Below are 14,725 nucleotides of genomic sequence, written 5' to 3'. Positions count from 1 at the left end.
CTCTTAATAGATGAAATCATCATCATCATCATCTGAACACTGCATTTTGTGTTTCCCCTGTATTTGTATGATGATTTGAAGCGTATGTGTGAGAAATAAACAAGAGTAGGAGAAATACTGCTCCCCACCCGTGTGCATTTAGTTCAGACTGCTTCAGATTTGCTCCCTCCGCCCTGGACTCCGCTGCCGCTTTTACAAGGCATCAGAACAAAGGGATCTCCATATCTGACGGGTTGAAACCGAGGCCCCATTCACTCCACGTGAAACCCGCCAGCTGCAGGATTAAATGTCCGCATTGTTGTGGAGCGGTGAATGGCCGCGCTGCTGTAACCGCGGGCCTGTAAATCCAGCTGTGCCGGACCGGCCGGGCCGTAGGGCGGCTCGACTCGTTTTGTTCCCATTGTCCGGTCCTCTCACATGCAGCTGTGTGAGCGGTTCGGGTTCGTGCCGTCGTGTCTGACGGTGACCCGATTTAGAGCGGGCCAACTCGGCTGGACCGTCGGCTCAAAGGTGTGGGCTGGGTGCGTCTGGCAGGTTTGGATTTAAAAGTGAGAAGAGAAGCTTTTGTTTTTTTCCCCAGCTCTATAAAACTAAAGAATTATGAGTCTAATTGTTTATGTGCTTTTCCGAAGATGATATGAATTGGAAATTAGGGCTGGACAATAAATCAATAACGATATTTATCGATCGATATACGTATATCGATGATAGGAAAAAAAAAGGGTCAATAAAAAGTTCAATAGATTAACAGTTTTCCTTCCTTTTGCATTCTAGCCAATCATATAGGTTAATATTACAGTCATAACATCCTCCCAACCAATTACAATGCAGACCCAGGAACCAAGCTCCGCCCCTTGGCTCCGCCCCGTTCAAAGAGTTTAGAGAGCAAGCATTCTTTTTTTTTTTTAAACTTGCAGTTTTGGTAAAAAAGTTGGTTGAATAAATGGTTCTTTATTTACAAATAGGTCACTTAGAGCATAAAATGGTCAGGGCTGCACTTAAAATATGTTTTGAATTTGTTGATAATTATCGATATGCTTTTATTTTTCTATATCGTCCAGTCCTATTGGAAATGATCATGGAGAGAACTATTTTTATTTATTAAAGCCGAATATTACATTAATGTAACTGATTCAGTTGTTGCTTTTAGTTGCTTTATACAACAGTGATATAATTTGTTTATTACATGTAATGATACTGCTAATAAATGAATACTAATGTGTTTGTGTTTTTTTTTTCTTTTCTTTTTCAGGAAAAGAGGAATAGAAGTCGTCCAGGTACGTGTTTTCCATGTTTTTATTCAACCTTTAACACACCAATCTCAGATGGTTTCCTTTAGGAAATGTCCGCATATCATGAGCTATAAGAGATCCTCTGAATACAATCAGATGTTAAATCAATGAATGAAAATCTGTTTAATTGTAATTGTTTTAGTAAAAAAAAAAGTCTCAGATTGGGGTTAATTTGATGTGGTTATCGTGTCCGTTGGGCCGTGGAGGTGCAGCAAAGCGTCTGTGACGTGTTCAGACGACTGTAGCTGCAGCTCTGCAGCCTCCTGCATGCACGGCGCAGCTCCTCGGACGCTGCGCCTCATGAGGTGAGGCATTTATTAAAGTGTGCATTCCTGTGGTTAAATCTATGGTTATAACTGCACATGATGCGACCTGCAGCCACGGTTGTTGATTACCGTCCCTTTTTTTGGGGGGCATCCCTGATATCGTGCTACGCTCTCTGAGTCTGCTCGACATTCAGGGCTGATTGGGTTCTGATAAACCCGGGCCTCGGGGAAGTAAAGAGTGAAGTTATTATTGCTCAGTATGAATGATTAACTGAACGCAGAGCAGCAACAACGGGTGAAATCCTGCAGCTCGGTGCTGAAAGGCAGCATTCAGTTAGAGCTCTCTGCAGCGGAAGAGGAACCCCCAACTCTTATCTTAAATTTTTCTCTCAACATTTTTTTTTCTTTTCTTCTTCTTGGGGGGTGGTTGGAGCTTTTTTTCCAATATATATATGTTGTTTTCACTTGTCCCTCAAAGTTATTTTTTTCTTCTCAAGTGTGCGGATGATATAAAAAGAGTCATGTTCTGGGAACTGTCCCAAAGTAAGCAAGGCTTTGAGTTTCTACTGGGAGAAAGCAGGTCCTAAGCTCAGACGGACCCCGTTTAATCCACCTGTTGTCCACTCAGCATCTTTTTTTTGTTTTTAGCAGGAGTGAGGTTTGCATGCATGTCTAATTGCCAATTATACATTACACCATTTGAATGGATTTATATATACACTTAACACAAACAGTAAGTCAATATTTGTTTTTTGCAACGTGGAGTAATTCCTGGCAACATCTCAGAATCTTATTGGAAAGCTTGTTTATCTCACTTTAAAAGGCACCAGTGACATAAACCAAATACTGTATTCCAGTAAATGAACCAGTTATGAATAGTGATGCATAGAGGTGGAAGAATCGTGTTTTGGGGATTTTCTTTATTGCAGCAGGGGCTGCGCAGCTCACCATCATATGGCCCTTTTCCATTGGTACCTGTTTGACTCGGCTCTGCTCGGTTACCATGTTTCTCGGACTATAGGTCGCTCAGGAATATAAGTGGCATCAATTAAAAATGCATCATAAAGGGGAAAAAAACGCATCTATTTCACAAAATCCAAGACTAAAAACTGACATTTAATCTTGTAAGGCAATTTATCCAATTACATAATTGTATCCACAACCGGCTGAATAACCTGGAACATACCTGGGAGGATTAATGGGTTAAATTAGCATAAAAAGCCAGCAACTCCAACTAGCAAGTTACCGGCAAGCTGTAAATTGTCAAAATCACGCTGAAATCAGACCGTGAGCATAACGGTGCTACATGCTAAGCTAACAGTACAACTCGGATGTTTGAGAGCAACTTAGAAAGGCTATTCAAGATCCGTACATCATTAGCTAGCGCTAGCTGTGATTAGCCTCACAGACAGTCCGATAACGAGGTTCTGTCACAGTCTGGGCCCTTCGAGCTGCACCACCGAACGCCTTGTTTGATGATACTGAAACAGCAAAACAAAATACAAACATATGTTCAGTCTTCGTCATCTATAAGTTAATGTTTCAATAGATTTTTAAGTGGTACAGGAGCTAAATATAATTTTCACCAGCTTGAAGTGCCCTCTTGCAGCTATAGATGATGATGTTTACTCCTTGGTTCATGGTGGTCAGTATGAATTACCATTTAAAAACATGTTCAGGTAAGACATATATCAAATCTATAAGTTGCAGGATCAGCTGAACTATGAAAGAAAGTGCGACTTATAGTCCGAAAAATACGGTATTCTGGTTTTACCTGAAGTTCCAGATGCTTTTTAGGAGCCGTTTCCCCAATAATGCCGAGTCGGGCTGAAAATGAGACGTCAGAAGACTGTCGGCCACTGATTGGGTTGGAGTAGAGCCACCAAATGCGTCACTAGAACAGCACCGTCGATGGCCTGAAACAAGATAATGTTCCAGAAACATACCAGGAAGTCCACCAAGAACCGACGGTTAATAAATGGAAAGCCCTGGTCTGAATCGGGACCTTGTGGGGTGACTTAAAACAAACAAACAAAAAAATTTACTGTGGTTAAATTTCCCTTTGGCCACTCTGGCTAAGCGTACACATAGTGAAGGCAAACAATGTTTGTTTTTTCATAATAGCGTTCAAGAGAGATTTAAAAATAAAATAAAAAGGTGAGGACCTAGTTGTCCTTCATGAGTCAGATAACAGATAATGAGGTAATAAGGAGCTTATTGTGCAATGATGATTTGAGGCTTCGTTTACAGCGATGCACATTTAGATATTCTGAGATGATAGTGTGCAAGTAGGCAGTAACATTAAAGTGTAACGTACGACGGGTTAGTAACAGGTTTTAAAGCGTCGGACCGCGGTCTCCCATCAGGGGGCGATTGCCCTCACAGCTCTGGGGAAGAAGCTGTTTCTAAGGTTCTAATGAGACATCAGATGAAATTTCAACCAAAAGAGGATAAAACTTTTTAGTTTAGTTTAGTTTTTGGGAATAAGGTGTTTTAAATGCTTGAATAATATAGATATGTTTGGGTATGTAAGCGTTTGATGTTTATCTGCAATAGATCACTTCTTTTCCCAGAGATAAAAAAAAAAGAAGAAAAACCACATTATGCATCGATATGTGAACATAATGTATCGAGAATTAAATATGTAATGGGGTGTCCCATTTTTGTTCACATGATTGCATTTCTCAATATACAAGAAACGGGAGTGTCGATTATGTAACCCATAACGCCGTTTACGCCGCGTTACGGCGCCACCGCTGCCTGTGAAAGGTCGACAAATGATGCAAAGCAATCTCTGAAGACCTTTGCTTTGACGATTTAAGGCTTTCTGTTTAAATAAGGTGTGTTTTAGCCCCGATTCCTCGAACTTGGACACAGAGAAGGCCGATGACTTGTCCTCATAAAGAGAGGCTGGGTCGCAGCGAGGCTTGGCTCTGACGGGGGTTAGTGGAGTAAGAGCAGGATGTTGACTGCTAATGAACCAGACTCTGTTTTTTGTTTTGTTTTCCGTCTCACCGTTAATTTGAAGCCGTAAAGGTTGACAGTCGCACAGCGGCTGTGTTGATGACCTTCGGAGGAAGCCGATAGACGATGATTTGTCTCTCTGGGTCTAATCAGCTGGCCTTGTCCCTGGAGAGCGACAGACCAGCTGACCCTGGCGGCGACGGCTCGACCCTGTACAGTACACCCACAGATAAGCAAACCCAGGAAAAATAAAACTTTAATTTGTTTTTCTAAACCATCTTTTTACACCACCATGAGCATCTTAGCAAACAGGTTTCAGGATGGAGGCTTTGACCTTATTATTTCTGTTATTTTTCACCAATCGTTTATAAAACTCCTAAAGATTGTCGCTCAGTGTTTGGGTTTGGCTCCTTGAAAGACGATAAACCTCCGTTTATTTCTTTTACACTGTTTGTGCTCGGCTAATTCGATCGACGTACGAAGGAAATAATCAGCAGATTCAGAAATAAACCAAAAGGTTCCTCTAGCCGCTGCTCTCAGCCTGACTGAATCAGCGAAGGCTTACCTCTGCACACCCTCCCTCGTTAATATTAACCACCACCGAGGGTTTTTATTGCTCCAGGGTGTCGGCCTTGGTCGTGCGTGGCCTCACCCTTGTGCGAACGAGACTTTACCAGATCTGGGATCCCCGAGGAGCTCATTTTGTGTTTCCATTTCCAGTGTGGGAACGCCGTACACTTTGTGCCCCTCGGGACCGACACAGATAGGGGGGGGGGGAGAAAAAAGACGTTCTGGATGACTATCAGAAACACTCCTAACCCCTCCCTCTTCCCTTTTGCTCTCTCCTGGCGTTTGCCACCCATTATGATTCATATTTCAACTGTTATATAACTATTTTAACTATCTACGGATGCACCAGCGTGAAGATTTTGGCCCACATCTATATCCGATATTGATACTGTTGTTATATTTACCGATATTTCCTTAACCCAGCAAAAAAAACGACTTTGCGTCTCTGCTTCAGTTTACCAGCCCGTAATCCTGCGCCACGTCGCTGCTGGAGCAGAACCTTGTCGTTCACACGCACCTCTGCAGAGGGTCAGAACTCACTTTAACCTCTCTTTTTTTGTTTTGTTTTTTCCCACTGAGCAAATCGTTACCCGTGAGCTTCGGCTACATCGTCATGACAGAGCGCAGTCTTCCTGCTGGAAGAGATCCCATTAACCCGATGAGATCCTGCCTCAAGCCTCCCGGAGGTTTTTGGGTAGTTTTGCACCGATGCCATATTTTGGCCCCGATACGATACCTGGCTGTGCAGTATTGGCCGATACCGATACCATCTGTTTGAAATTTATGTGTGTGTGTATATGAAGAATTGCATACTACTTAAGGTAGTAGAACTTTTTATTACCTACCTGGAATGGGTGACAATAGTTGAATGAACTTTTGGCTCTCAAAGGCCAAAATAGTGCAACATTCATGAAATTATATAACATGTATAATAGTGGCGCAACAGTAAGACAGTAAAATTACATTAATAATTGAATAATTTCTTTTAAACCCTGAGTTTTGGCTCTCAAATGCCAAAATAGTGCAACTTTCATGAACTTATATAACATGTATAATACTAGTTGGGAGAGAGAAGGCTGCGTTCAAGTGACATACAAACATCAAAATGGTATCGCCGCCCTATTTGTTGGTACTCGCCGATACCGATACAATTTTAGTGCTGGATCGGAGCCCCGTCCGATACTGGTATTGGTATCGGTATCGGTGCAACACCAGTTTTGGGTTGAGGGGAAATCTCCCTATTTTTTGTGTCATTTCGTGCAAGGCGCAGGTTTTCAGGTGTGGTAAATGTTTCTGTTTCAGACGAAGGCGCCTGTTGCCTTCTTCCCACGCAGAAATAAATAATTCATCACATTGTTCTGCAAGCCGGTGTGAAAACAAAAAGTGAATTAAGTGCTGTTAGACGCGGGATCCGTTGATCTTCCTTGCTCTAGAAGACCGTAGTCCCCCCCCCCCCCCCACCCCTCCTCCTGGACGAGCTCTCCTCTGGGCACAGCTCGGCCCCACAGCGCCGCCTCATCAAAGCTGGAAATACACTGAGCCCTGACCTCCCCTCGGCTGTTTTCTGTTCTGTCCATCAGAACCAAGGCCCAGCGCGGCCTTTTAGTCCCACGGGGGGGACGCGAAAGACGTCAGCGGACATTTTCTGCTTTCAGCGTTTAGCCGGACATCAGTGAGTGTTCTGCTGAGCTGCGGCGTGAACTCTAAAGCTGGGGTCAATCTGTGTCCCCGAATGTGTCTGCGGCGCCGGGGTCGTCATCGGTCCTGTTTTTAATGGAGAGGCCGGACCCGGGACGGGCCCTCCGTGTTGTGTAAGCGGGAGATTAAAAAGCCGTGCCTCGGTGGAGTCAGATAATCTGGTCCGGAGGGCTTTCATCACGCTGACGTTGCTGGCTAAACAAAAAGCAGAAGTATGCGGCGGGGCTGCCGACACCCAGCAGCAGCAGCTTCCCACTGATTTCCTGATGCTTTCCAGGAGCCTAGAGGATCTTAAACGTCTCGGCTTCTAAATCAAGCCTTCGTCGTCGTATTGTTCAGCTCTTTTGTTTTCTTTAGGGACAAATTTTTATATACATTTCATACATTTTGTACATTATAACCTAGATTAGATACCTAGAAAATTAACCTACTCAGTTGCTCTTGTTTTTGAATCAGAGAAAGCTATTTTTAACAACTTTTTCCTATTGCCCTTACTGTACATTCTCAATCCTATTTTTGGTTTATTATATTTTCACTTCTGTTTATCTGCGTGCTTCCTTTTGCTTTTAACTTTGCTGCTGGTGCACCTAAATATCCCCACCGAGGGATACTTAAGAATATTGGTCTATTTCTGTTTTAGTTGAGAAAAGGCCTTTTCTTTTGTATGTTTGTTTTTAGGGTTACTACAGTTTATCATTTATCAATTAACTGTATTAACTAATTTAGTAATCAAACAATTGTTAACTAGAGTATACGGACTCTAAAAACTTGCCATGTGCTGAAAAACCAACCCACTCAGAGCGGTATTTAATCCAAAATTGTATAAAATGTATATACATTTTGCATTTAGGATGAAAACCCTTGTTTGTCTGCAAGTATTCTCTTTCCAGACCTCATCAAATGGCATAATTTTAGCTTTACCTGTTTTAATCCTGTAAAAAAAAAAAAAAGAAGAGTTAAATAAACGACTCCTATTAAGCACATTTTGCTATCCAATAATTAATCCATTAATAAAAAAAAAGGCAATAGATCAATTGGCAAAATAATTGTCAGTTGCAACCTTAGTTATATTTCCTACTCTTATATATTAATTAAATTTATCACCTTTTCTATTATAGAAAAGTTGCATATTAGGGATGCACCGATATGAAAATGTGGACTGATATCTTTATCCGATATTAATATTGCTGTTATATTCGCTAACTGGTATTTTACATGTGTCACATTTACGTTTCTGTGATGGTCAAATATATTTTTTTTATTTTATTTTTTATTTATTTTTTACAGACTAAAAACTATGCTAACTCAATTTTTGAATGCAGGCTTTAGTCTAGACTTACACACTACTTTTTTTATGGCAGCTTTATTTAAAAAAAAAAAAAAAAAAACACAATCCCGGCATCACTATCACTGTCCCAAGGCCAAATCCCCCCCCCCCCCCCCCTTTAACTTTAAACACAGGCACAAAGGGCAGCTAGCTGGAAATAAAACAGTTTTACTTATTGGGCCGATACCGAAATCTCTCACTAAGCTTTCTGTATTTATGTCGGATATGCTCAATGTAATTTAGTGCACTAGTTTACCTTTTCTTGACTTTCAGCCATCTTGGGTAAAATAAGGCATTTTTTGAGCTGCTGTTTATCATCCAGTCCCAATAGGTTTTTTTTTTCCGTCCGCTGTTAGAGGTCGAGTAATCTAACGTATTGAATCATTTCATTTGTTAAAAGAAATGAAAACGGCTCACTTTATTCTCAGCTGCACACTCTGAACGGAGGGGAGATCACCTGCAATGCCCTCTGCTGCACTCGTTCCAGTCTCCTCCTCAAATTTGTTTTATTTACTCATAAAATCCCTCAAAGTTCTGCTTTCATGTTCTCTTATTTTTCTGCCTTGCGCGCCAGACTCCGGATAACCAGACGATCTGATATTTCACACCAGCGGCTAAATAAGCTTCAAAGCAAACTCCGTCTTAACGGCCGTTTTTTTTGTGTTGCTATTTCAGCTGGTTTGGATTGCATTCAATGGTCTTGTTTGGTCTTTAATGCATTGTTTCACTGCAAGTTAGCTAAGTCGCTCTGAAAGTCGCCAAAGTGATCACCAGTGTGTGGCGTCCTGGATTCAGGAGGTAATCTTACTGCCCAACGTTCGTCGCTGGCAGATGCAACAAACGACTGTTTTTGGTTGGGTTTCTGCAGGCAGGCGTCGACACGTTGCTCTGGCCTGAAGGCGTGTTTCTACAGGCAGGGGGAACAAAACGAAAGAAGAAACACATTAATGTAACACAAGAAGCTGTGAAGGAAACCAGATCAGCGTAATTGGGTGACACTGTGGTTTGTGTTGCTTGTTGATCCGTCACGAAAATTCACAGGAATGTTCCGTAGCATTATATTTGCATGAATGCTGCATGTTCTCTGCTGTTTCCCATCTTTTTTAAAGAGAAATGGGGCTCTGTGTCACGTCATATTTACCCCCCAGGGAAACGAGGTGTTAATTAGGTTTAAGAGCTTTACTAATTTATATCTGCTGGACTCTGATTTAGTTAAAATAAAGTAGTAATTAAATGTTTTGTTTCCCTGCTGAACGACGAAGATCCTCAAACCTTTAATGTAAATAAAACGGCAGAATTAACTCATCAGAGGGTAAAAAAAATATTAAAGATGAAAGAGTCCGAGGTCTCTGACTTCGCTGGTAACTTAAAGTAAATCCCACACAGTGAGCACACAAAGCTGAAATAGTTTCATAGGAGTGGCTGTGATGTCATCACATGTCAGAGTCGTCCTACCTGCTTTTAGTGAACCTTCGGCTTTATTTTGGTGTTACTATGGCACACGTTCATGCGTCGATCCAGCATAGGGCGGAACAAATCCTTTGTGGTAAAATGCAACAAATAACTTTAGAATTATTTCAACTTTTTCTTGAGTTTATAAGAAGCTTTGACGTTGCTTTGCTGTGTGGTCTTCTGATGGATTGAAACATCCAGCGTGGCGTGGTCTGGCGTTTTTCTGAAGAATCCTGCTTAGGTTAACACAGCTAGAGACTCCTGTCACAATAACAAATTTTGCTGGACGATCATTTTTTCTAAAACTTATTTAGATAAATCATATTATTGTCATTTGGAGACCTGTTTCAACTACAGTTCCCGTCTTTAATAAAACCTCCCGGTCAACTAACCTAACATGCTAGCTGTTATTAGCTTGACGCACACTACGGTGCCTGGTTTAAGGGCTGCAGCCCTCCTTAGAGCTGCATCGTGCAACGCGCCGCGCTTCCTCATGTATCACCAGACAACTACCGTCAGAATTACCACATTTTCTGTGGGGAACCCTGGCAAAATTTAACCCCTCCTCCTCCTACTGAGGAACCGAGAAGGAAGGGGTGAGCAGACACCGATGCATCGTACTGAAAAACCTTTTATTATCCCGTCTTAGAGAGAGGAGACGGAAACACATTTTCTCCATGTTTTTAATTAATCATGTGATTAAAATTTATCATCATTGATAAATTGAATATCGAGACAGATATTCCTACATTCAGCAAAGTCGAACAGTAGTAGAAAAACGTTGCCCTGTCTGGTTAGTCTCCATTTCAGATGTTTGGGTCTGAGTCCATCTTCTCCTGTTAGTGGTGATATTATGGTGCGGGGTTGGGGGGGGGGGGGTATCTTTTGGCACCCTTTCAAAGCTGAAGTCGTCTCAAACTGGTTTCATGAACATGGTTGTTGACTGTAGTCCGGTTGCATCGCAGTGACTGGATCCCGGTGGAGCGCCTTTGGGAGGTGTTGGGACGGCAGGTTCCCGTCGACATTTCTGCAGCAACCCGCTTGATGCTATCATCCAAAGCATCAGTGGGATCTTTCTTTATGAATCTACGTTTAGTTTAAGAAACTCCACGTGTTTTTTGACCGGAGACGGCCTCAGACCCCCCCCCCCCCCCCTTTAGATATGAAGCATTACTTCATCTCTGCCTCGCGTTAATCTTGATCCCAGCTGGCCAACCCGTACTGTTCTTCAGATAAATGTTGCCGTCAACAACTTTATCGTCCAGGGCTCAGTACTGAGCAGCACCTATCAGTTTAGGCCACATCATGACAGACACAAAGCAGCCTTGGGGGGGGGGGGGTCTGTAGGAAGACAACAGAGCGCAGGAAGATGTACCTTTTTATAAAGTAAATGTATTTAACCCATTTAACGTTGGCAGCAGAATAAGGTTGCAGCCGTTGTCTGGGTGTTGGTGTGGGGGGTAAATCAGTCACCTATCCCTCACACCTCTCATAATCATTAACCAGCCGCCGGTCGTGTTCGGCCCTAAGCCGAGGGAAACCGTCCAGGTTAACAGCGCCCTCATTGATCCACACCTGTGTGACAAAGGTGTGTATTCACCGTCAGCTGACGCCGTGGCCCAGCAGGACAAAGAACAGTCAGGATCTGCTGGTCTCTGACCTGCTTGCACAGGTGTGGCTCCGCAGACGTTCACAAACTAGCCTGCTCTGTAAAGGCCCGCAGCCACGTTTAAAACATGCTTCAGTTAGAGCGCAGGCTTTATTTACCGTGTTTTTCCTGTTTCTGATCTTGTTAGATTGCATGTGTTGACACAGATCCCTCGGCTCTCCTGTTTGCCGGCTTCTTCGCTACTCGGCCCCTTCAGACAGTCTTTCTGCGCTGTTAGACTTGAGGGGAATGCTAATTAGGTGTTTCTTTTTTCTTCGCTTCTTTTGAATAAGCCCAGCAGGGCTGTAGGATCAGCCAGGAGGAGGCTTCAGACGAATAGAAGCAAAAAAAAAAAAAAAAAAAACAGCTGGCAGTATATTTACAGCTCTGTAATTAATGGCAACGTTTCTAGTCTTGAAAAGAGAAATAAAAATGTTTTATGAGACAGGTGAGCAGGTCAAAGACGAACTGACTTTTCAGAATCATTTTTCTTATATTTTATAGCTGTGTTACTTTTATTATGCGTTCTTAGAAATCCTAAAGGTTTCCAGCTTTGGTGAAGCAGGATAGATACTTTACTCCCCAGTAATACCTCCTGCTGGTCCTCCTTGTTCCCTCCTGCATCGCCCCGCTCTCTGAATGCTCCTATTTCACCCCCCAGTATCAATGCAAGACATTACAGGACTGTTTTTAATGGATATATCTAACTTTATGGGCCCCGTTGTTGTAAAACTGATAAACTAATTAGTTTTTCTGCTCATTGCTTTTAACAAAAACACATCTAGATTCTTCTAGTCATGCCTGTTACAGACCTATCGCCTTGACAAGGCTGTTGCAGAACAACTGAACCACTTTTTGGAAGAAAACGACATTAAGGACTCTTTTCTATTCGGTTTTCTAAAGTTGCACTCGACATAGAGCATGGTATTTAAAAACTTGCTGATTGCAGCCGACTCTGGTGACTATACAGTGCTGGTTTTATTGGATTTAACATCCGCCTTTGGCACCACGGATCACACAGTTCTTATGTCATTGTCTTAAACTGGTTTATTTCTTATTTATCAGAAAAGTATTTTACTGTTTTCATGAAGCAGATTTACTCTGTGGGGTACCTCAAGGTTCGGTTTTGGGCCCAATCTCTCTTTATTGTATTTATAACCTTTTTGGGGACATCCTAAAACGCTTCAACAATGTGTCGTATCGTCTGTATGCTGATGACATACAGTTGTGTTGCCGTTATTGAACATCTGAGATCTGCAAACTCTCTGAACTATGCAGTTAAGCGCGAAGCAAGACTGAAACTCTTATCGTTTCCGCTGATGAAAGAATTGCTTTAATCAGGCAGCATCTTGCTTCTTTAGCTCCTACTCAGAAATCTTTTGATAATTACTGAACAAATGCTTGTTCGTAACGATTTTTATCTGTAAAACATTTCTAAGGTGAGAGCATTTATGCCACAGACTGAAGCAGAGATGGCGTTTCGCGCTTTTATTCTTGTTTAGACTACAGTGACAGTCTTTTTAATTGTTTAGATAAAACCTGCCTGGCTCGTTTTTTTTTAGTCTGTGCACAATGCTGCAGCGAGGCTGTTGACTCAGAGGAGCACATATAACTCCTGGTTCCCTGTGCATTTGGGATAAAAGTTTAAAATATTGGTTTTAACCTTTTAGGGGCTCCTCATGGCGGTACCAAGGACCCGTTTTAAAACCCGTGGAGACTCGAGCTTTTCAGGCAGCGAGGCTTTAAAAACGCTGTCCCTACGCTGCACACACTGTTTTAAGAAACAGCTAAAGACGTTTCTATTCAGAGGGGCTTTTACTTAATGCATTCATTCTGAAGCGCTTTGTGCACTGCAAAAACAGAACTAAAAATAAGTAACATTTTCTTTAAATTAGTGTATTTGTCCTTGATTTGAGCAGGTAAATAAGATGATTTGCCAATAGAATAAGATTTTCCCACTTAAAATAGGAACAATTCATCTCCATCATGTTATTTTAAGTGTAGGACGTCTAATTATCTTATTTTAGGGGCAAAACTACTCATTCCATTGGCAGATAATCTTATTTACTGGCTCAAATCAAGGACGAATACACTAACTTTAAGAACATTTTACTTGTTTTTAGATCCGTTTTTGCAGTGTGACGTTCATGTCTGCGAAAAGCGCTATAGAAATAAAGTGTTATTTTTATGCAGGGCTGCATGACGTTAGGAGGAAGTGACATTGACATCATTCAAACATCGCGACGATGAAGATGGCGATATTTGTTACGATTGTTCTTCATTTTTCGTCTCTTCCATCCTCCCCGGCGCCTCCACCTCTCTGTGAAACTGAAACATCTCATCCAAGCAGCTCTTTTTGATTCCCGTACTGCAGACATTGATGTAGCGACGGCTGTTTTGACTCTTGTTGTAGTCCTGAAGTACTACGGAGGAGTTGACGTGTGGGGATGTAAAGTCTGAAACGTTCAGTCCAGACTTGTGGATATCTTCCACCTGCGCGCATATTTTAAAAGACCACCGGGACACAGTAGCCCGTCTAGGAGTGTTTGCAGCGACGGACCGGTTGTGCAGCCCCGGCGAGGATTCGCTGCTCATTCCTGTTGACCTTTATGGTGCTTTGGCTCGTTTCTCAACACCGTGGATACGCCTGATGGAAGCTGTTTAAATATTAGCACAGCTTCTGCTGTCCTAACAAAGGTGTTTGAGTCAGGCTCTACGCCCCAGACTCCCACAATGCCTCCTTCACTTTCCCAGTTTCTCCGGCAGAACGTGTCCCAAGAGATTAACGATGTCCCTCAGGTGGTCGGATCTAGACACCGGTGTTTGGACGTGGCTGAGAGGACTGCTAGAGCTCAAAGACTTTAGGGTGAACGAGCTGTAAATATGCTGCTGTGCAGGACCTCGCCTCCACTTTGGAGACAGGAAGCATTTAAAATATGTCGGTGACTATTTGCACTCAGGAAGTGTTGCTGGTGAAACCAAAACAAAAAGAGTGAACCCATTTATGTCTTGTTTTGTCTGCGTGTTATGTGTAACCTCTATGGTAACACATAATGACATAAGATGCTTGATGCAGCCGACTGAATTATCCAAGTTATACCCAACACTTTTAGTTTTAAAATTGCATTATTGTTCATTTAGTTTAGTTTGTCCCCACCTGTCTTCTTAGCGCAGTTTAGAAACTCAGTTATGGGGGAAGAAAGACCCAGGTTTATCACAATATGATATATCGATTTGTTTGGGTAACGATACAGTATTTGCAGATTTCACAAAGTCCGTTACAATACAATATGATTTCGATTAAATTCAAGTCACAAGTTTGCGATCGATATGATGCAATACCATCTGCCTATCTAACACTATTATTCACACTGCTATCAACCCACAAATGATTTGAACATTTAAATTTTGAGCTCTCACAGGTATCAGATCTTTAAATCAAAAACAGCATTCTTCTCCTTTTGAAATATTAATTATAAGAGATTACCTGTTCACTACAGTCTCATTC

The 14,725-nt window shown here is 42.1% G+C and overlaps 1 protein-coding gene across 1 annotated transcript in view; it reads left to right on the top strand.

Annotated features, from left to right (window-relative positions):
* The window catches only part of itpk1b (inositol-tetrakisphosphate 1-kinase b), a 49,549-nt gene that overhangs the window by 5,152 nt on the left and 29,672 nt on the right, over positions 1-14,725 (top strand). The window contains exon 3 of the mRNA XM_036150485.1: positions 1,253-1,277. Coding sequence (XP_036006378.1) covers positions 1,253-1,277 — 25 coding nt within the window. The remainder of the gene's footprint in view (positions 1-1,252; positions 1,278-14,725) is intronic.

The sequence above is a fragment of the Fundulus heteroclitus genome, chromosome 19, assembly GCF_011125445.2.
Source record: "Fundulus heteroclitus isolate FHET01 chromosome 19, MU-UCD_Fhet_4.1, whole genome shotgun sequence".
Classification (NCBI taxonomy): Eukaryota; Metazoa; Chordata; class Actinopteri; order Cyprinodontiformes; family Fundulidae; genus Fundulus; species Fundulus heteroclitus.
Note: the sequence above shows the minus strand (reverse complement) of the source record. Positions and strands in the feature narration are given on the sequence as shown.